General features: G+C 55.4%; 2 protein-coding genes and 2 non-coding genes across 6 annotated transcripts in view; all 4 read right to left on the reverse strand.

Annotated features, from left to right (window-relative positions):
- PLXDC1 (plexin domain containing 1) overlaps nt 1–7,296 on the reverse strand; it is a 62,672-nt gene extending 55,376 nt beyond the window's left edge. The window contains exon 1 of one of the 3 annotated variants that reach the window (XM_086687174.1): nt 7,043–7,281. In XM_086687174.1, coding sequence (XP_086543300.1) covers nt 7,043–7,118 — 76 coding nt within the window. In that variant the 5' untranslated portion in view covers nt 7,119–7,281. Of the gene's footprint in view, nt 1–7,042 lie in introns of all 3 variants that reach the window. The other 2 variants (XM_086687173.1, XM_086687175.1) reach the window with 2 other exon arrangements.
- Nucleotides 7,297–9,191: 1,895 nt separating this feature from the next.
- On the reverse strand, nt 9,192–9,263 carry TRNAC-GCA (transfer RNA cysteine (anticodon GCA)). Its single transcript has one exon. It is a non-coding gene; the product is annotated as a tRNA-Cys (tRNA).
- A 676-nt stretch (nt 9,264–9,939) lies between these two features.
- Nucleotides 9,940–10,011, reverse strand: TRNAC-GCA (transfer RNA cysteine (anticodon GCA)). The gene has a single exon. It is a non-coding gene; the product is annotated as a tRNA-Cys (tRNA).
- Nucleotides 10,012–10,681: 670 nt separating this feature from the next.
- Nucleotides 10,682–17,943, reverse strand: ARL5C (ARF like GTPase 5C). The gene is made up of 7 exons (XM_086687177.1): nt 17,305–17,943; nt 16,090–16,257; nt 15,420–15,480; nt 14,118–14,265; nt 13,369–13,452; nt 12,762–12,913; nt 10,682–11,529 (listed from the first exon to the last, which is right to left on the reverse strand). The coding sequence occupies exons 2-7, from the start codon at nt 16,133–16,135 to the stop codon at nt 11,481–11,483; spliced, it is 540 nt and encodes a 179-aa protein (XP_086543303.1). The 5' UTR covers nt 16,136–16,257; nt 17,305–17,943; the 3' UTR covers nt 10,682–11,480.
- Between the last annotated feature and the right edge of the window lie 1,862 nt (nt 17,944–19,805).

Consider the following 19,805-nt stretch of genomic DNA (forward strand, 5'->3'; position numbering starts at 1 on the left):
GGGCAAGTCCCTTTCTCCATAAAACATGGAGCTTAGCCTCCATCAAAGATGGCAAATAGGTTTCATCTCAAAAGCCATCTCCAATCAATTAGTGACAGCCAGGAGTGCTCTAATCGAGACAAACCCTGAAGCCCCATCAGCGTTTAGCAAGAAAGATTGTCACGATCAATTAACGGTGTTTCCCAGGGCCCAGGATGGGGAAGTGGCCGCACTGGCCATTCAGCAGCCATTCCTAGACTCGGTGTTCTCTGTCCCGTCTAGGTCATTACCTTTATTCTGAATGGCACAGAAACCATGCTTTTCCTTTTTAGAAAGATTTGTGCCCCTAAAGATGTGTCTTATATTGTCACTGCAATTGTCACACCTACCCTGGACGTGTGTATGGGACACAGATCACCAGAGAGGTGGGTCTGATATTTCCTGTGATATTCATCGATTTCAGGCCGACCCTGTGTCCGATGCCCTTGTCCGCCACTCCCTAGAGCTTCTGGGTGTAACCCTCTTTCCTAGAGCACCCACTGGTGTAACTACATGTCTGTCCCTCTGGCAGACGAGCTCCCCCGGGACTCTCCCCACCTCCTGCAAATGTGCATTCTCAGTGTCTAGCAAACAGTAGGTGCCCAATCACTGTACCATTGAGGACGCGATAGTGGAGGTAACTCTTGGGAGCCTGCAAGGACAGAGGTTGAGACAAGGCTTGGCCAGCACCAGGCCTGGGGCTGGGGCCAGGACTCTGCTGTGGGGCCCTGGTTTGTCATTAGACATTTCATCCAATTAAGTCATTCTTGGCTGCTGGTGCTTGCTGGACCCTTGCCGGCCCTCTCTCACTTCTCTGCCCCTAATCGCAACCAGATGCTCTGGAGGAGGTGGGGAGTGGGGCGGCCCCCAGGCCCCTTCCCCAGGTTGCCCACTGGCTGAGACGGGCCTAAGCCCAGGGCTGGGAAGGCAGCCTGCCATTGGCTCAGACCCGAAGCCAAGGCCGTCTTGCCCCTCTCGGGTGGGGCCCACAGCTGCTTCTGGAGATAGAACGGTTTGTGCCGGGCTGCTCTGCCCAGCTCCCCGGGTCCTCCTGCAAGCAGCCCTCGGGCCTGGGCTGGAGCCAGAACAGGAAAGGAACGTGTGCAGAGCAAGCAGAAGGGCTTAGCCGGCCTGGAAAGGGATGCTAGAGGTCTGCACGCATCACAATCCTGCAACTGAGACAGGAGGGTGCCTGCGACGTGGGGGCCCAAGGCCTGAGAAGAGGGCTGGGAAGGGGGGCCCAGCCAAGACGAGGGGTCAGGGAAGGGACACCCGCACCCAGAAGCTGTTTGACCTTGGACCCATCTGCTTACCTCTCTGAGCCTCAATTCCCTCATCACTAAAATGGGGGTGACAATCATGTCTACAGGGCAGGCTGCCATGAGCATCAAGTGAAAAACAAATGAGAAGGCTTTAGAATTAGAGGGTTCAGGGCCAAGGTCAGAGGCAAAGAGTCCACTAAGTCGGGCAGGGAAGGGGATGGAGAGGGAGACAGCCCAGGAACCTGCCCTACCCTGGCCCGGCCCTGAGTCTGACCCTCTCAGCCCCCACGACATCTGTCTCCCTGCCACTCTTCCCCCTCCCAATTGGCGAGGACAGGACATCACCCCCTCAGCTTGTGGAAGGAGCCAACGCAGCTGGTTGCTCACGTGTGTCTGTGTGTAGCGACCCACGTGCCTGTGCACACGCAGACTTGCCTGAAGGTCTGGGCCGTCCCCCCTGCATGCTCACACATGTGTTGCATACTCTTCCAACCCTCGGCCACTCTCTGCTCTACCTTCTGTCCCGCATCGGACAGCTTCACCTTCCCAGCACCCACGTCACGTGAGTGCACCTGCCCGTGAGTGACGGCGAGAAACTCCCGGAGATCACGCTGTTCTTTATTCATCCACGCGTTCACCCATGGCCCCAAGCAGCATGCTGTCACAGCGGCAATAGGAAAAATAAAAATGACAGCTAACTTTTCGAAAATGCTCACTCTTTGCTACCACTCTTCCAAATGCTTTAAAACACATGAACTCATTTAATCCTCCCAATAACCCCTTGAGATCGGTGCTAGTTTTAGATCTATTTTACGAATTGGGAACTGAGACACAGAGAGGTTAAGGAATCTCCCCAGGTCACACAACGAGTCCATGGCGAGATTGGCACACAGGGCAGGTTGACCTTAGGGTCTGCTCAGGCCACAGAAAGTGTAACAAGAAGCGCCCAGCGACCCCAGGCTATTTCCTAAGGTGCAGGGGCAGCCCAGGGAAGGACAGGCGTGTGGGCTGGGCTTACTGGGGACCACTGGGCCTGAATTTTGGAGCTGCCCTGGGAGACTGTGTCCCCTGGCATGCAGGAGCGTGGCCCAGCAGCAGTAGAACCCCAGGTCTCTCCACGTGCCACTGTCCTGCTCTGGCACAAGAAACCACGGGCTGACTTCAGGAGGCCACGTCATGCCACCCCAGTGCCTGGCCAAGCCACCCTTGTCCCACCCATCACCCAAGCTCACCATTCCAGCCCCACGGCCACAGCCTCCGCCCTTAATGCCCTCCATCTAGTCTCTCACACTCTCTCCAGGGCATGCTTTCTAGAGGACACACGTGATTCCATTTCTCCCATGCGTCCAGCTCTCCAGAGCCCTCCAGCTGAAGGCCCTTCCTGACCGGATCCCTCCTCTCTCCTCCGCCCTCCTGTCTCCCTAAAGCCCTCGCCAGGATCCAGCCCTGCTCTCTCTGGCCACAGGGCCTCACACACGTGGCTTTCCCAGCCGGAACCACTCTGCTCCATAAATGAACCCTTCTTCTGATGACCTTTTGCTCATCTTTCAAGTCCCATAAGATGCCATCTCTCCCCAAAGCATCCCCTGACATCTCTCCTCCTCACCCCAAATGCTACATGCATCATCCCGGCCCTGATCCCAACATGTTGTGACTGTCTGTGCATCTGCAGGCTCTAGTACCTGATACAGAGCCAAGGCTTAGAAAGTACATATAGATGAAGGAAGGAAGGAAGGAAGGAAGGAAGGAAGGAAGGAAGGAAAGAAAGAAAGAAAGAAAGAAAGAAAGAAAGAAAGAAAGAACAAGAAAGAAAACAAGAAAGGAAGAAAATAAGGAAGGAAGGAAGGAAGGAAGGAAGGAAGGAAGGAAGGAAGGAAAGAAAGAAAAGGAAGGAAGAAGGAAGGAAGGAGGGAGGGAGGAAAGAAGGAAGGAAAGAAAGAAAGAAAGAAAGAAAGAAAGAAAGAAAGAAAGAAAGGAGGGAGGGAGGGAGGGAAGGAGGAAAGAGAGGGAGGGAAGGAAGGGGAGGGGGATCTTTAAACGCCTTGGTTACTTGAGATCCGCAAGGCTGAGAAAACCCTTCCCCTGGGGCACAGGCCCACTGGAAACCCTCACTGCAATGCCACAGCAATAAAGAAGCACAGGTTTGGAATCACACAAACTTGAAGGTGAACCCTGAATCTACTACTTACTGACTGTGATGCTGAACAAATTACCTAATCCCTCTAAACCTCAGCTTCCTTATCTGTCAAAGGGGAATGATAAAACCTACACTTGGAGTCTTTAACAAAATACTATACACAAAGCACCCAGCAAAGTTCCCCTGCCTTCCCTGGGTTTTACGTGAGAACCAACTTTCCAAGGAACTTGAGAGAGTCTCCAGACTCTGAGCTGAAATCTGGTGCCCTAGTTACGAAGCCCCCAGTCGCATCCTCTTGCTGGGAAACCCACCGAGGCTCCCACCGTGGACCTTCCCCTGGGGAGAGGGAAGGAGGCACAAGGGATTAGCAGGAAGGGACCACCAAGTAGTCAGAGAAGAACGGGAGAGCAGAGAAGTGTGAGTTTCTCTCGAAGGGAGAGTCTGGGGTCCGTGACCACCTCTGATTCACTCACTCATTCAATACACACTCATTGAGACCCTACTGTGTGCCAGGCACTGCACTGGGTGCTGGGGCAACAAGAGGGAATGGGCAGACACAGCCCCTGTGCCCGTGAAAATTCTAGTTGGAAAAGACTCCTGCAAAATGAAGAATGTGGTGAACAAGACAGCGTGCGGTGGGGACGGGTGCTCTAAGACAGACGGAAGTGTTGGGCTTTATTTCTACCCTGGGCAGCGCCATCACGGTGGGCCTCTGTGTGGAGGAGGAGGTGGCCCTTGAGCTGAGACCTGGATGAAGAGAAGCCCGTGTTACTTGAGGACCAGAGGGGACACAGCCTGGATGTGTTGAGGGATGGACCTGGGGAGCGTGAGAGCAGGTGCCGGGATGGGGGGCGGTGGGGGGGGGAGGCTATCCACTCTAAGAAATTTGGACTTTAAGGCAATACAATCCAAGCTCTTATTTATTAATGTTTTCCTGAGAAATGGAAATTTTTCCCAATTGGAAAACAAAACAGAAATCTGGACTTTAGTCTCAGTTTGTTTGGAAGTGTCTGGTGGCAAGAAGGAGGTTGGAAGCAGAATCATGGTTATAAGGGGCCCTAGACACAATCTGGCCCAAACCCCGTTTTATAAAAGAGGAAACCAAGGTGCAGAGAAAGGAGGAAGTGGCCAGGATCACCAGGGATTGGGGTTGGGCCTGATCTCCCGACCGAAGACCGAAGACATGCCCTCCAGCTGCCTCTTCTCGCTATAGCTGTTTTAGGCAGCGCTGGTCCCACTGGGGCCGAACCCTGCTGCCCCTGCCAGTGCCTCCTGAGGCCATCTTCCTGTCTGTCCCCCTCTAGTGGTCTTCCCTCCCCTCCTGACTATATCTTTGGGTTACTCATCTTTCTCCTGCTTCCATTCTAATGATGGATGGAGTTTCAAGGCTCCACCAAACAAGCCAACCCATCAAGAGGGAGGGGAGACCGCAGCTCCCTCCTGAGGGCCCCCTGCCCACAGAGCTTGGAGCCTTGGGGCTGGATGATGCCCCTTCACATCCAGCTCCCCGCTGCCCTTTCACCAGGCCCCAGGGCTCCGCCACTGATCTGAGCCAGGCTGTCCCTCCTTAGAGGCCTCCCCTAGAATATCCACCCCTCCACCTCTTCCTCCAGCAGACAATGCCCCCTACCTCCACACAGACCTTTCCTCCAATCCAGCCGGGCCTGGTGAAAAAAACCGCCGGACCGAGAGTCAATAGCTGCCCCCTCTGGCTTCCTAGAGCTTCCTTAAGTCCAACCCATCTCTCCTGCTGCAGAGAAAGTCCATTTTTTCCTGGCTGAATCTCCAGCAAAGCTGAGAAGACAGGGTGTCCTCTACTTAGAGATTTGAATTAAGTCTCTGCCTGCCCCCCTCTTCCTGACCTCCCCAGGTATCTACGACCCCAACCCGACTCTGAGGAGGCAGCCCTCAGCCAGGCCCCAGTCTGGCCACCATCCCCCAGCACATGCTTGTTACCTCTCAATTCCCCTTCCCCAACCGTCTCCACAGTTCTCCCAATTCAGCCATGGGTCCAGGGCCCACCCCCCACCCCACCCCTCCCATCAACCCAGTCACATCCTGGGTTCAAAAGATCCCACCAGGTTTGGGGCTGCAAAGGACTTCAAAAACTGACCTGTCCAACCTCTTCCTTTTTATATCGATTTTTTGAATTATCAATTACCCACACACGTCACAACAAATCTGAAAGGGAACGACAGTCATAAAAAAGAAAAAAAAAAATCTCTCGGAATCCCACCACCAAGAGGTAAAGATTTTGCTCACAGCCTCCCTTTATAAGTGGAGAAACAGGCCCAGAGAAGGAAAGTAACTTGTTCAAGGTCACACAGCGAGTGAGATGTTGGGACAAGAAGCCAAGTCTCTGGCCCTTGTCTGTGTGGTCTCCCTGAAACCTGGTGGTTCTGAGCCAACAGCCTCTTGCCCACATTTCCACCACCAGTACCCTTTCCCACCCTCCTTCTCAACAGGGACCCAACCTCGTCTCAGCTATATACAAGGACCATTAAAGTCAAGAACGCTGTCACTGATGCTGTGCCTGATGTAGCACACCTCAGAGACAAAGCAGCCCCAACTACAGCATCTCCCGGACAACCTCGTGCCACTGCTCTGTCCCATTTAAAGGACAACTATGTCAGTGAGGCATAAAGCTCTGTCTTCCCAATTCTCTCTGTCAAGAGGCTGGACTGCAAATCACCCGCCTCCCCAACCCCAGAGAAGGTCTGGGTGCCTGAGGAGAAAGGGGGGGGCATGTAAAATTGCAAGCTGAAAAAAATGGTTCTTTTATAATATGAGAGACTCAAGGTAGACCTCAGAAAGGACTTCCAGGTGGGAGAGATGATTGTGGAGAACGGTGTAGGGGAGAGGAGTGTGCAAATAGGAGCCCCCCACTATCCAGAGCCAGAGCAACTAATGGCCAGAGTCCACAAGGACAGTGCAGCAAGAGTGACAGGGGGACCCTGGAGGCTGGGGAAGGGGGGAGCAGCAAGTTGCTTCTTCGTGGGCCCAGGACTGTTCTCCAGGCTCCAAGCAGGGAGACGAAGCCTGCTAGCAGGCCAGGCTGCTACAGAGCTTCCTCTGGGAGAGATGCTGGGTCTCCACCATTCCCCTGATTGCTCCCACCCAGCCCCAAAATCCGACTCAGACCCAACCTGGGTCAGCTTGGGGGTGGGGGTGGGGGTGGGGGGCGGTGGGTCACGGAAGAGAAAGAGGAGGCAAAGCTGGGGCAGGAGGCACCGCAGGCTCCCCATCTCATCAGATTCATCCTCCTTCAGTGTGACCAGGGGTCTCTACGACTCCCCCACTGTCCCCTTTGGGGCCAGAGCCACTGCCTTATGTAGCCCCCTCTACTGGGGTCCTTCCAGTGTCCTTCCAGGAGGAAAGAAGTGGGGGGTATCAGTGTCTGCCGCCTTTATTCTCACTCACGCATGTGTTTAAAGAAAGTGAGTGGCTCCCTGTCCACCTGCCACAGCCCACAGAGCTCTTGGCCCTCCGCGGACAGTGCCCCCCCCCCCCCTCCAGCCCGACATCGCCAGCCGGTGGGTACTTGCTCGTGCCCACGCCTGCCTGACTGCCCCCTCCCCGGCCCCGGCCCACCCCCCTCCCCCCCACCAACTCCGGCCAGTCCTACCTGCTCCGGGCGGGGGGCTCAGCGCCCGGGCAGCTTCCCTGAGCACCAGCACCAGGAGCCAGAGCTCTGCCCGCATGGTGGGTGTCGGGACCCGCCCCCGGCCCGCTGCGGCCCGGGCCCCGGCGAGGGAGGGGCCGGGCTCGGGCGGCGCGGTCCCCGGGGCTGGCGGGCGGAGGAGTGGGCGGCGAGGCGGCGGCGGAGCGCGGGGCCCGGCGGGGCGGCGGGCGCGGGCGCGGGCGCGGGCGGGCGGCGAGCGAGCAGAGCGGCGGCCTCCCCGGAGCGCGGAAGGGGAGGGGGCGGGGCGGGGGGGCGCGGCGCCTCCCGAGCGCTCCCGGAGTCTTCCCGGGTCCTCCCAGCCCTCCCGGAGCGCTCCGACGGCGGTTGGGAGGGGGCGGGGGGGGGGGTGCTGGGGGTGGAGTAGGGGACGGGGCGGGGGACCCTGGGCTGGGAGAAGCCCTGGAGAGCAGCCGCGGCACCCCACCCCGCACCTTAGCTCCTGCCTCCCTTCCCCTCCTTCACTCCGGTGGGAAAGCCGGGGAGACAAAACCCTGGAGGGGGGTGCACACTCCAGGAAGGGACAGGCCGCCTCTCTCCTCGGACGATGGGCTCCTGCCATACCGACCCCCCAAGTTCTACCAGGCTTCCCGACTTTCTGGGCTGTTCCTCAGAGTTCTGTGGCTTTCTGATGCCCATCCCCACCCCAGGAAGAGGTGGGGATGCAGCAGAGACCCCCACCTGCAGCAGAGACCCCCCAGCTTCTCTCACCAGTACAGGCCCGAATTCCACCCACCGACCCCGTGGCTCCTTTCTTTTTTTCCCGTCACTCCCCATTTCCAGCACCGTCTTGCCCACCAGCCCAGCAGACACGGGGGGGGGGGGGGGGGGAGGGGGGAAAGGGGGCCTGGCTCACACCTACTTTAAAATAGCCTGCACCTCCCCTCACCCCCCGGCCAGAAGGTAGCCGAAGCCACCCTTCTCTTTGGGGACTCCAGGCCTGCTCAGGGTCCCAATCAATCTTCAAAGCCAGCCCCACAGCAAGAAGACGTCTCACCCCACCTGCCACCACCTTATGACAGACTCTGGGGATAGATCACCATTTTTTTTTTTTTTTTTCTTCCAGGACAGAATAAAAATACCCGCAATTTAGGAGATTTAATAGACGGCAGGGAATCAGGTCAGGACACGGAATTGTCTCTTCCCTCCCCTGACCTACTTTGTGCGATACCAAGGAGCTGGAGCACGGGGGGGGGGGGGGGGGGGGGGGCGGCGAGTGAGGGGTAAGGGGCTTCTGGCTTCTTCTGGGGCTGGGGCCTAGGGACTGGACAATCGCGGACAGGTAGGGTATGGACTCTGAGTGCCCTTGGGGGAATTCCCCAGGAAGAGGGATACGCGTGGGGACAGGAGAAGGAACAGCATGGGCTGGAAGAGGGGTGTTCCCTGACAGGCCAAAGGAAGGACCTGAGAAGGAAACAAGAACTAAAAGACCCCCTAATCCCTCAGAATCCCAGTTCCTCCCTCCTCTGGATTCAGGGTCCCAGAAACAACCTCCTCCAGCCCTGAACTCTTTAATCCCTTACAATGGGACAAGGCAAGGCCTGTCTATAAGTTCTTCTCGTTGTCTAATTCAAATCCCAATTTTGCCCACTCTCAAAGGGGAAGAGGCATCCGCCTCCAGCTGTGGCTTCTTGCTGCCCTCTAGTGGCCACATGGAGAGACGCGCTCTGTCTTACAAGGTTTCTTTTAAGGGCTCAGGCTGAAAACAGCAGCTTGGAAATAATTAGAAGCAAGGGACGTATAAATTTTTTTTAATGTAAGCCTCAGGATCTTGAGTGTACATCAAAATCACCTAGAGGGCTTATTAAAACACATTTCTGGACGCCACTCCCAAGTTTCTAATTCAATAGTTCTCAGAAGAAGCGAGAATCTGCATTTCTAACACGCCTCCAGGTGGTGGTGCTGGTCCGGGGACCACATTTTAAGAACCATAACTTGAGAATTCCCGCTTCTTGCAGGCTCTCGTCTTTCTTGCACCAATTGTCGTCTCCCCAAAAGAGGGGTGGCGAAGGAAATGTCAACATGAAATTGTGGACGGGGGGAAACTTTAAATAAAAACGCGCATGGACATCGTGGTCCACGAAAACTGATCCCAAGGGGGCACCCGGATTTGAACCGGGGACCTCTTGATCTGCAGTCAAATGCTCTACCACTGAGCTATACCCCCTCTGCTAACGTCGTAGCGCGGTAGCGCCTTAGTGCTTTCGCTGCGCAGGCGCTTTGACGGATTTGCGAAAAATGGAGTCCGACGTTTCCAAAAATTGGGAATGATCTCAATCTCAAAAGATTACTCTCCTGAGCGCAGAACTTGTTTCCCGAAAATGCAGTTTGGGAATGTGGGAGGAGAAAGCCCTCGAGATCATTCGAGAGCCCTCGATTCGGAGACATTCTCTTGCGCCGGGTTCCCAGTTTCCTGCCCTGCTAGAGCTCCTTTATTGCTTCTTGGCGCCCCTCTTTCCGTCCCGCACGCTCAGGCGCGCTTCTCTGGGCCTTCCTTCCCCAGCCCAAGCCTGGCCCTTAGATACTCGGCCTCCCTCCCCAGGAAAAGCCGTCGGGTCACTGGCCAAACGGACCTGGGAGTGGGACCGCCTCAGCCGTAGCACTACCGAAGTGGGTCGTCTGTACCTTCCATCTAGGGTTAGCCCGGAGCTCCTTGCCCTCGCACTGCATCCCTCTAGTCTACACACGCGACCTGAGTGCGTGGATCTGCGGGGCGGGGACTCCACCCTGGCCTTCCTGCAAAAGCAGGTAACAGGGCCCTGAGTTGCGTCCCCTCTCCCTTGCTAGGGCACTTTGAGAGGTGGACTGCGGGACAAAGAAAACACGAAAAGGCTGGAACAGAGAGGGGGCACCCGGATTTGAACCGGGGACCTCTTGATCTGCAGTCAAATGCTCTACCACTGAGCTATACCCCCAGCACGCCCTCGGCCACTTCTTAGAATAGATTTCTGTAGTATAAGAAAACATTAAAGTACACTGTTACCTGAGAGCTGTGCCAAAACGATCTAATGGAAAAAGCAGGATCTGAATGGGGATGGCTAGGATTGCTGAGTTCTTCCTCCACAATCACGCCTCAGGAAAACCACAGGGTTAAGGAATCCTGGGACCTCTACAACTGTGTCCTGACTGTCCCTGAGATGTCCACTGCCTGACTTGGGAAGGAGAGAGACCCACAGGTTCCAGGACCATCCCAGGTCTTACGGGGTAACGGCGCTGCTCCCTGTATACAGATGGACAGCCTGGGTTTCCATCCTGTCTTCAGCTCTACCGAGATAGGACTGCTGGGCTTTTCTAATCCCTAAGGGCCTCTACTTCCCTCCTCCATGAGTCAGCATCAAGCCACTCCACCCCTAGCCCCAGGTACAGCCGAAAGCTCCCAGTCCTGGCAAGCCAAGTGTCAGTTACCTGGGCAGAGAGTGATAGAGCCCAGGACCAAAGAGCCAGCCAGTCCTCTGGGCAGATGGACCTTAAGGCACCACCCCCTCTATTTCCAAGGAAGATTTCCCCCTACCTGATAGCCCCGTACAAAAACCAAAAGCCAGTTTGAAGCACAGGTAGAAGGAGCAGGCAGAAATAAGAGGTGAGCAGTTTTCAATGGCATTTATTACACTTTTATAAAAATTCTAAAACAATGTGGAAAAAATTCATTACAAAAGATGGTCAAGATAGGCACTCTGTAGGAATCAGGGAAATTTGGGAGGAATGGGATTCACATTGGAAGGACCGGGAATGAAGGGCATAGGATGAGATGGCTGAACGCTCACAAGCTGTGGTCAGAGCCAGCATCTCAGAGGGAACAGAAAGGCCTGGGAGGAGTGGGACTCCCCGCCATGCAAGGGACTGTCCCTGTCTGGGGTGTCCCGTCCTCCTCCCTCTCCCTTCCCACCAGTTTTTGGCTTTGCCCTCCTTCCCTTGAGCCCGCCCCTTCACCTCTCTGGAATCTCCCTTCCTCAAAGATGGCTGAGGGGCCAGAGAGCTGGGGTGGGAGCCAAGGGGCCGGGGGTGGGGTTCTAGGAAATAAAGAGCAATTCCAGGGGGTCTCTTACTCCGCCCCCCCCCCCATTTTTTCCTCAAAGAGGCTGCAGGCCAAGGGGACTGGGCTCCACGTCCTAATCCTTCAACATGTCCGACAGCTTGCCTGGTGCCTCCAAGGACACCTGCTTCCACGGAGGAAAGGGCAGCTTTTCTGCTGTCCTGTCTACAGCAATTCAGGGCATGCAGTCAAGCTCACAGGGTTGGGTGGACTGTGGCAATCTCACGTCACTGTCCATAGCCGACCCAGCTCCCATCCGAGAATCGTAGACAAGGAATAGTCACTTGGGTTTTCCACCCACGTAGTCCAAGCAAAACCCCCAAAGTATTTGGATGGCCTCAGCCTGGGACTTCAGTTGGCAGTGGTCTGAGACTGCATCCACTGGAGCCCCGCGGGCAGCCTGCAGGGAAGGTGGAACAGGGCAAAGATCAGCATATCCTGCAAGGATGATGGCCTCCAAGCCCCGGGCCCCTACCCAGAGCTGACGGAGGGGACAACCAAAGTCGCATCCAATCTCTCAATCGACAAGTATAAATGGACTGAGTACATCAGGTTACTGGTGAAAAAAAACAGACATGCCCTCTGCGGTCTACCGTCTGGCAGAGGGGATGGATGTGGGTTGCGGGAGGAGGGTGGCAAGGACACTATCAGAAACGTGTGGTTCCTTGGGCCCACCTGCCTAAAGTCTCCGGGCGCCTGGGTCCCCAGCCTACTGTGATCCCACTTGAGAGAGAAAAGAGAATTTTCCAAGCCTGACTCAAGGCTCTTTCTATGTGACCGTGACCTGGCTCCTTCACATCCTTCAGGTATTTATACTCAGCAGCTACTTTCTGGTGGCCCCTCCCTGGTACCTTATCCAAAATGGCAACATTTGCCCACGTGCTTCCAATCTCCTTTGCCTACTTGATCTTTCCCAAGCATTTATCACTTTCTAACTCACTATATATGTTTCTTATTTTTATTGTTTAGTGTCTGCCCCCCCCGCCCCCCCGCCAATGGAAAGTAACCTCCATGAGGGCAGGGGATTTTGTGGTTTGTTCGCCGCTGTTTCTCTGGTGCCTAGAAAAGTGCCTGGCACAAATTTGGGGCTCAATAAATGTTGGATGATTGATGTCACGTGCTCTCAACAGGAACTTACAGAGGGAGTAGGTATACTCACTCTCCTCTTTACAGATAAGAAAACTCAAGGTCAGAAAGAGTCAGCAACTTCTGCCTGGAAGGCTTGCCCCCAGGTCTTCCCATGGCTGTGGCCATCTTCTCCCCATTTGGATTGCAGCCCAAAGGTCATGTCCTAGTAGAGGGCGTCCCTGACCACCAGAGCTGAGTCAGACCCAACCCTGCCCCGTCTATCACTGTTAATCCAATTTCACTTTATTCAAAGCACCTCTGTGTACCTAAAATGTTTGTGCTGAGGTGGCCTGTCGCCTGTCTTTCAGAATGAGCCTGAGCGCAGGCACTCTGTCCTGCTCACTGCTTACCCACAGCATCTCAGCTGTGGGTGGGTGCTTGACTGACTCGGCCCAGGAGCTAAGTGTGAGCCAGATCCTGACAGGAGAGAAACAGAAGGTTCTGATGGTCAGCTGTTCATTGGTTGGGCCGAACCCTGGAGGTGCAGGTGGGGCAGCCACTAACCCTTCCCCAGTGAGGGCACAGCATCCCTGTATGTGCCACGGGTGGTCTTTGATGGCACTAAGAGTGAGGAACTGAGAGATTTCCACGGTGGTCATGGAGTCCTTCATATCCTGCTTGTTGGCAAAGATCAGGACGGAAGCATCTCGCAGAGCCTGTGGACAGGAGAGCCCAGCCCCGGTCAGCCTGCAGGAGAGGCCCACGCCCAGGTGGGACAGGACAGGGCAACCACATCAAGTGAAAACAACCACATCCATGGACACCGACAGCTCACGGAATGCCTCCCAACCAGCTCATATGATCCTTACAACGGTCCCATGAGGCAGTAATTTGGTGATCCCTCCCATTTCATACTTGGGCAAACTGAGGATACGAGAAGTGAAGTGACCTGTTGGGGGTCCCACAGTGAATGAGAACCGGGGTCAGGACCCAAACCAGCAACTCTGGCTTCTGTGACCAGGCGTGCTGAGGGCATTATTGCTCTTCAGACTGCCAGGGTGGAGGCTCTCAGAGACTGGGGGATCAGGAATGAAGCTCAGAGAGGCTAAGTGAGTCAGCTGAAGTCACACAGCGAGGACACTGGGCTCTCTCCCAACCTCAGGGGCCTTACCTCATGGGCCAGCATCCTGTACAGCTCCTCCCGAGTGGTCAGCAGCCGATCCCGGTCCGTGCTGTCAATCACAAGGATGATGAACTGGCCAGCAGAGGGGAACTGTGAGCCGTGGGCTTTCCCTCTGATGAACGTGTCTCCTGCCCACTGTGCTCCCGGACCGACCTCTGCACCACCCGGATGTAAGCCCCACAGAGAACTGGTCTGGTCTCAAGCTCTCACTGCCTCGTTGCATTTTAATTCCCTTTTCCACCCAGGCAGTGGGGGGGGGGGGGGGGGGCGCACAGCACAACCTCTGATTGCGTGCCAGAGGCTGGGCCAAGCCCTGGCCATTCACGACTCCGATCAGGTCCCCCGTGCCGTTGGGACCGTTGTGATCCCCATTTACAAATGAGGAGACGCATTCCGCAGGAGGACAGATCTTGCTCTATGACACACAGCTGGTGAGCGGGAGAAAGTAAGGCCCCTGGAGACCAAGGGCCTACCCCCTGCAGTGCATCAAAGTGCAAGCAGACAGATCTGCCAAGGAGTATCCAAAAATCTTAACTGAACGCTGTGCTGCATTAAGTATTTGAAACATATGCATTAGCTATTGTTTTATTATTTAAATTTCACAACAATTGAGGGAAGTCATTGCAATCTCCACCTCACCAAGTGGGGGGGGAAGCAAGGCTCAGAGAAGGCTCAGTGATGGGCTCACATCACACAGCTGCCTTGAAGGCCCCTTCCGGCCCCGACGCTCTCCTCACCTCAGTGTTGGAGTAATACGTGTTCCAGGTAGAGCGCAGAGCCTCCTGTCCCCCTATGTCCCACATGAGGAAGTGTGTCTTTTGCAGAACAATCTCCTCCACGTTGCTACCGATGGTGGGAGATGTATGGACCACCTCATTCATCAGGCTGGGGAGGGAAGAGAGGTCACCAAGAGCGCGGCCTGTTCTGTTCCCACCCCTCTGCTCGCAAGTCAGGCTGAATCAAGCTCAGAACGGCTCAGCCCGGGGTTGACCAAGTCTCTGGGCCCAGGGGAGTGCAGGCAGGAGTAAGACCAAGTCTTGCCCTGGTGCAGACCCAAGAGATGGGAGTCTAATTAGAGCAGTGTCCCCAAACTTTAATGTGCAGCTGAATCACCTGGGAGTCTTGTTAAAATGCAGGTTCTGATCCAATGAGCCTAGGCAGGGGCCCAGTGTTTTGCGTTTCTAACAAGCTTCCAGTTGATGCCGATGCGGCTGGTCTGTGGACCACCCTTTGAGTAGCAAGGGATTTTGGGAAAAGGAGACGGATACAAGCAAAGGCCATCAGAGAGGTGCTTTAACAAAGAAAACACTCACCGTTTTATATGTAGGGAGTGCCTCTGGAAGATCCGGGCATTAGGGCGGGGAAACTTAGTTTTCACTGTATGCGTGTGTAGTGTTTGATTTTCTCTTTTCTTCTGGTTTAAAATAACCATTTACATACACTACTTTTTCAGGGGAAAATCTTCCTAAGTAAATACTCTGGAGGCTACAAAGGAGAGAGATGCCATCCAGAGACTGCATATTGGGAAAAGCACCGATGGATAATTAGTCAGCACTTGCGTCCACCTCGGCTGGATCGGGAGCCACAAAGCTCAGCCAGACTCCAAACTGCACCCTCTCCCTTTTGGGTGTGAAGAAGGCGACAAAGTTAGGAGGCAAAGGTGAGGTACGGGAGTTAGAAAGGAGAGACCGGCCGCTAGGGGGAGGGAAGAGCAGGGAGGCGGGAAGAGAAGTCAGTTTCTGACAGCTTCAGGGCTGCACAACCCAGTCTGGTCGGTTCGGGGCGGGGGGGGGGGGGGGGTGCGGGGGGGGTATGGCGGGGAACACTAGGGCTGCCCATACGGGCAGGATTCGAATCCCAGGCGAGGGGCCACAGGTCTGAAGGCTCACTGTACCAGGAAGGTCACACCAGCGCCCCCCCTCACCACTCCTGGCTAAAAACCAGGGGACCCAGGGAAGGGCTCCGGTGATTGGTCCAAATGTCTGTCAGTCTGGTGGGAAGACCCAACCCCCACCTGTTTCCATCAGAGGGTCACTTACAACTGGTAGAGAATGGTGGTCTTTCCCGCATTGTCCAGTCCCACGATGATGACCTTGTGCTCTGGAGTCATCCAGGGGGAAGGGCAGGGTCAGGGCCAAACTCAGTAACCAAGGGATCGTGTGCCCTACCGGGCTTCCCCAGAAGACGAGTGTTTCCAGCGGGCTGGGAGACCTCTGCCCACTGTACCACTTCTGCTCCCCTACACCCCTCCCCCACACAAAACCAACTGGACAGGTTTGCTTCCCACCCAGCCCCGGACTCCCGCGCCACTCCCAGACAGTAGAGACGAGAGCTGAGCGCCACCTCCGTCACTCCATATTTCCAGAAAAGTGGTTGTCCGAAAGGTCAGGGGCGCCCTGGGCTTGCCAAGAGAAGGGGTCTGGGGAAAGAGCCGAGCGCGAAATCGCCGTCGCAGGAAAAGCGGCGGCGGCTTTTAGCCAGGAGGAAGAAGGCTTGTCCAACCCTGCTCCCCGGGGTGCACCGTAGCGCGCGACCCTCCAAGAGCAGGCGGGGAGGGGGCAGGGGAGACCGCGGAGTCTGCAAGAAGTGTCCACGCAGGGCTCTCGGAGCCCGAGGTCCCCCAGCGCATCCGCCCCCACCCCAGATCTGGGGAGCCCCAGGTGGGAGCCGGATCAAAGCCGTCGCTTGAAGGCACTGTGCGCCCTTTACCCTGGTTCGCGAAGATGCTCATCAGCTTGGCGATCAGTAGTCCCATAGCACGTCCCCGGCCGGAGAGGGGCAAGACTCAGCGACCTTCGGGCACCCGGGTCCTTCGGGCACCCGGGTCTACCCAGGGTGCTTGCAGCCCCGCCCCCCGGGGGGGGGGTCAAGTTTTGCCTGTGAGGTCAGGAAGTCCCACGAGTCACCTGCGGAGCCTGGGAATCCCCTGGGACGCTGCCCCCACCCCCCGCCCCGCGGGTGCTATGGATGTCACGGTGACAACGAACAAGCCACTTGTCTAGAGCCCTGCAGGTGCAAGGAAAATGGGGTCCAGACTCCACAGTCTCCCCTTTGCCCTGAGAAAGCTCCAGAGGTTCTCTGGGCGAACTGCTCCCTCACTGCATATCAAGGATGCTCACCACAGTGACCCACAACCAGGCCCCAGATCTCCCTTCTCCAAGTGCCATGTCTGGGTCACTAGACTGAAGCAAAACCCTACTTTCTGCACCTGCCAGCTATGGGAGCAGAGGGCTCACTGATCCTCTCTGAGCTGGGAGAATATTCCAGCTCTCAACGGATCTCTAGTGGTTTCACTAGTGTGGGGCTTGTAGGTCCCCTCAAAGTTAGTTCCCTTAGGGAAGGGCAGGGTCTCCCAAATCCCTTGGTGAGAGGCAACTTCTAGAAATAAATCAGTACTGCTTCTATGATTCATTAGCAAACCGACTGCTCAGGCACAGCCCCCAGATCGTGGGCTGGGGGTGGGGGGTGGACATCTGAAGATAGGAATGGAACATAAAGAGAGATCTCACAGCTAGAGGCCGTATAGACGGGCGCCCGATACTAAGAGCCAGGAGAAGAGAACCTGGGCCAAGAGAGAGCCGGGCTGGAGAAGGAAGAGGAAGGAGGAGATTTTTGTTATGAATTTCCTTCTTTGCTTAAACTGGGAAAAACCAGAAAACAAAAAGAGAAGTGGAGAAGGCAAACCAGCGTCAGGCTGAGGGGGCAGTTAGTTGAGGCCGTTATCACACAGGAGAATCAGCTCCTTCTGCCCTTGACGGCCACTGCCCTCCTAGAGCCATTAGTGCTCCCCTTCGCTAAGGGAACAACCTCTAACTTGTCTCCCTGCCTCTGCCTCCCCCTGACTCAGCACAGCCCTATTCACCTTTGTAAAGCACAGCTCAGATGATTGCCTGTCGCCCACTGGCTTCAGATCAGTCTCCTCACCTGACGTTCAAGAGCCCCCGTGAGCAGCCCTCACCTGCCTTTGCAAGTGATCTCTTATGTCCTGCATCCACTGGTCCTTGCCCGCAGAGGCCGAGCCCCTTCCAACTCGGCATTTGCTTCTGTGTTCCCTCCACCTGAATGCTTTCACTTTCCCAGGAAGGTGGATGGACTCCTAAAACTTACTAGCTGCCTTCCGTAAAAGCCACCTACTTCCCAAGCCCTGGCCTGGTGCTCCAGACAAATGGGGCTTCTCTTTAGCCTGAGATTGTAGACTGGCCTGTTTGTGCCAATCAGCTGTGAGACCTAGAGGGTGGGGTTCATGTCTTGTTCGCCTGTGTTCTGCTCCCCACTCCGGGCCTGGTCCCCTGCCTGGCACACATAAGAAACGTGCAGCTATTGAAGTACAGTAAGTTATGCCATAGCTTGAGAGATGGTGTTTCGAACATTTAAAAAGAGGTGTGAGCACAAGTTGAAGAGGAATGAGGAAGGCTGGGAAGTTCACGGAGAGAAGAGGGAAACAATTGGCTAAATAAGGAATTTTCATCCCACCCGCCTTGGTGCCTGGAGTTAGAAGGAAGGAGAATTGACTACCAGAGCCCGTTTCAGCCCCAGGAAAGGAACGCGGAGTGTGATGGCAGGCGCAGGGTGGGTAGCGGGGAGGGGTGGGGGTGGGGACACAGAAAGGTGCTGGGGGAAGCAGCAATCCTTTAAGCCCTTTTACCATCTGTTTCCGGGGGGGGGGGGGAGGAACCTCAGTGCATCCTGCTCCCAACCACCCCCCCCCATTACCACCACCAAATTGCAGAATTGAAAGTGACATTCTGCTAGCTAGAACACATTCAGTAAACAGACAAGGGCTGCTTCTGCTGTGAAACCTAGGGCCTCGGTCTTAGGGGGCATTCATTCATTTATTTGACAAATATGAGTCAGGAGTTAGGAAACATGCCAAGTAGACAAAACAGACCGGGTCTGGCTCTTTTGGAGCTTACGGTCTAGTGGGAGAGAGAAATATACACACCAAAAAACCAAAAACAAAACCAAACCCTGAGAGACAGTAGGTAGGATGGCCTGACTTAGAAGGGAGTCACAGCTCACTTTTCTGAGGATGTGATTTTGGAGCTAAGACAAGATTTTCCTCTAGGGTACCGGCTGGAACACCCCTTGCTCCTGGGCCATGGAGGTCCCAGCTCAGCTCCCTTGACTTTTTGGAAGGTGGAAACCTTCAGCCACACCCAGGACTCACTGTGGACAGAAGCTACTGGTCAAGGAATGAGATGAGGGGTCCCAGATAAGAGGGGTCCCAGCACCTCAGTTCTCCACTCCCTGAGGTGACTGTGGTGGTAGCATCAGCCTCTCTAGACCTCATCCCAGCCGACTTCACGGTTGTTGAAATCTTCACATGTTGACAACCGCCAACGTGCTGAGTGTACATCAGTTGAGGGCTTGTGGTTACCAAAAGACAAGAATCTCTCTTTCTTCATCTCTCACTATCTCCACGCCACCTCGAAATGCCCCCGCCTGCAAGTTCCGGGCAAATGCAATTTCAGGCAGCAGATGCACGAAGAGAAGACAAACATATTCAGACACCTGCTTCCTCCTCCCCTTGCAGAAGCTGGAGTGGGGGGATTAGCACTAGATTTAGGGCTCACAGGCACCACAGATCTTGAACTCCAAAGATCTGAATTCAAGTCCTTGCTGCATACCTGTGCAGCTATGGACAAGTTGCGAGCTTTATCTGTAAACTGAAGTTAATGATCTCCGCCCTTGATTCAAAATATCAGCCTCCACCCCAGATAGAGCTCTCTGCCGTTCCCCGATTCTCCAGACCAAGCACCCATCTGTCTCCTGCTCTTCTCTTGGACGTCCTCCCGCGGGCACCATAAACCCACCTTGTCCAAAGCTAGACATCATTTCTGTCTCTAACCTGGTTCTTCCACCTGCTTCCTCTATGTCTGGAAAGACCATCACCCAGAGTCACCCCGTGATGCCTCCCTCCTGCCTCCCTCCCTCTCTCTGGCCACCTCCAAGAGCCAGATTGGAGAGCTCTTGATTCTACCTGCTAGATGGAGGCAGCCACTGCCTCCTTTCCCATTCCACTGTTGTGGCCCATTGCAACCCCGCCCCCCGCCTCTTACCTGGAGTACTGCAGCCGTTTCCAGGGCAGGCCCTCCAATTTATGCTCCAAACTGCAACCAAGGCAACTTTGCCATTGCTACTTACAATCCTTCACTTTCTGCACACTAGCTTCAGGACAAAGCCCAAACTCCTTAACATGACTCAAGGCCCCCGTGACCTGGTCCTGCTGACCCCCCTCTGACCATCACCTTGAAAGCACACTTTGCCTGTGAAGTGCCAAGAAGATGCCACGCATGCCACCCGCTTCCTCTGCCTTGAACACTTCCCCCCAGGCTAACTCCTAACCAGCCTTCTAGACTCCACTCGAGCCTCACCTCCTCTGAGAAGCCTCTCCTGTCCTCCCCAGGTTAAGGGCATTACCCTTC

This window comes from Puma concolor, chromosome E1 (genome assembly GCF_028749965.1).
Source record: "Puma concolor isolate L17-30 chromosome E1, mPumCon1.1.hap2, whole genome shotgun sequence".
Lineage (NCBI taxonomy): Eukaryota > Metazoa > Chordata > Mammalia > Carnivora > Felidae > Puma > Puma concolor.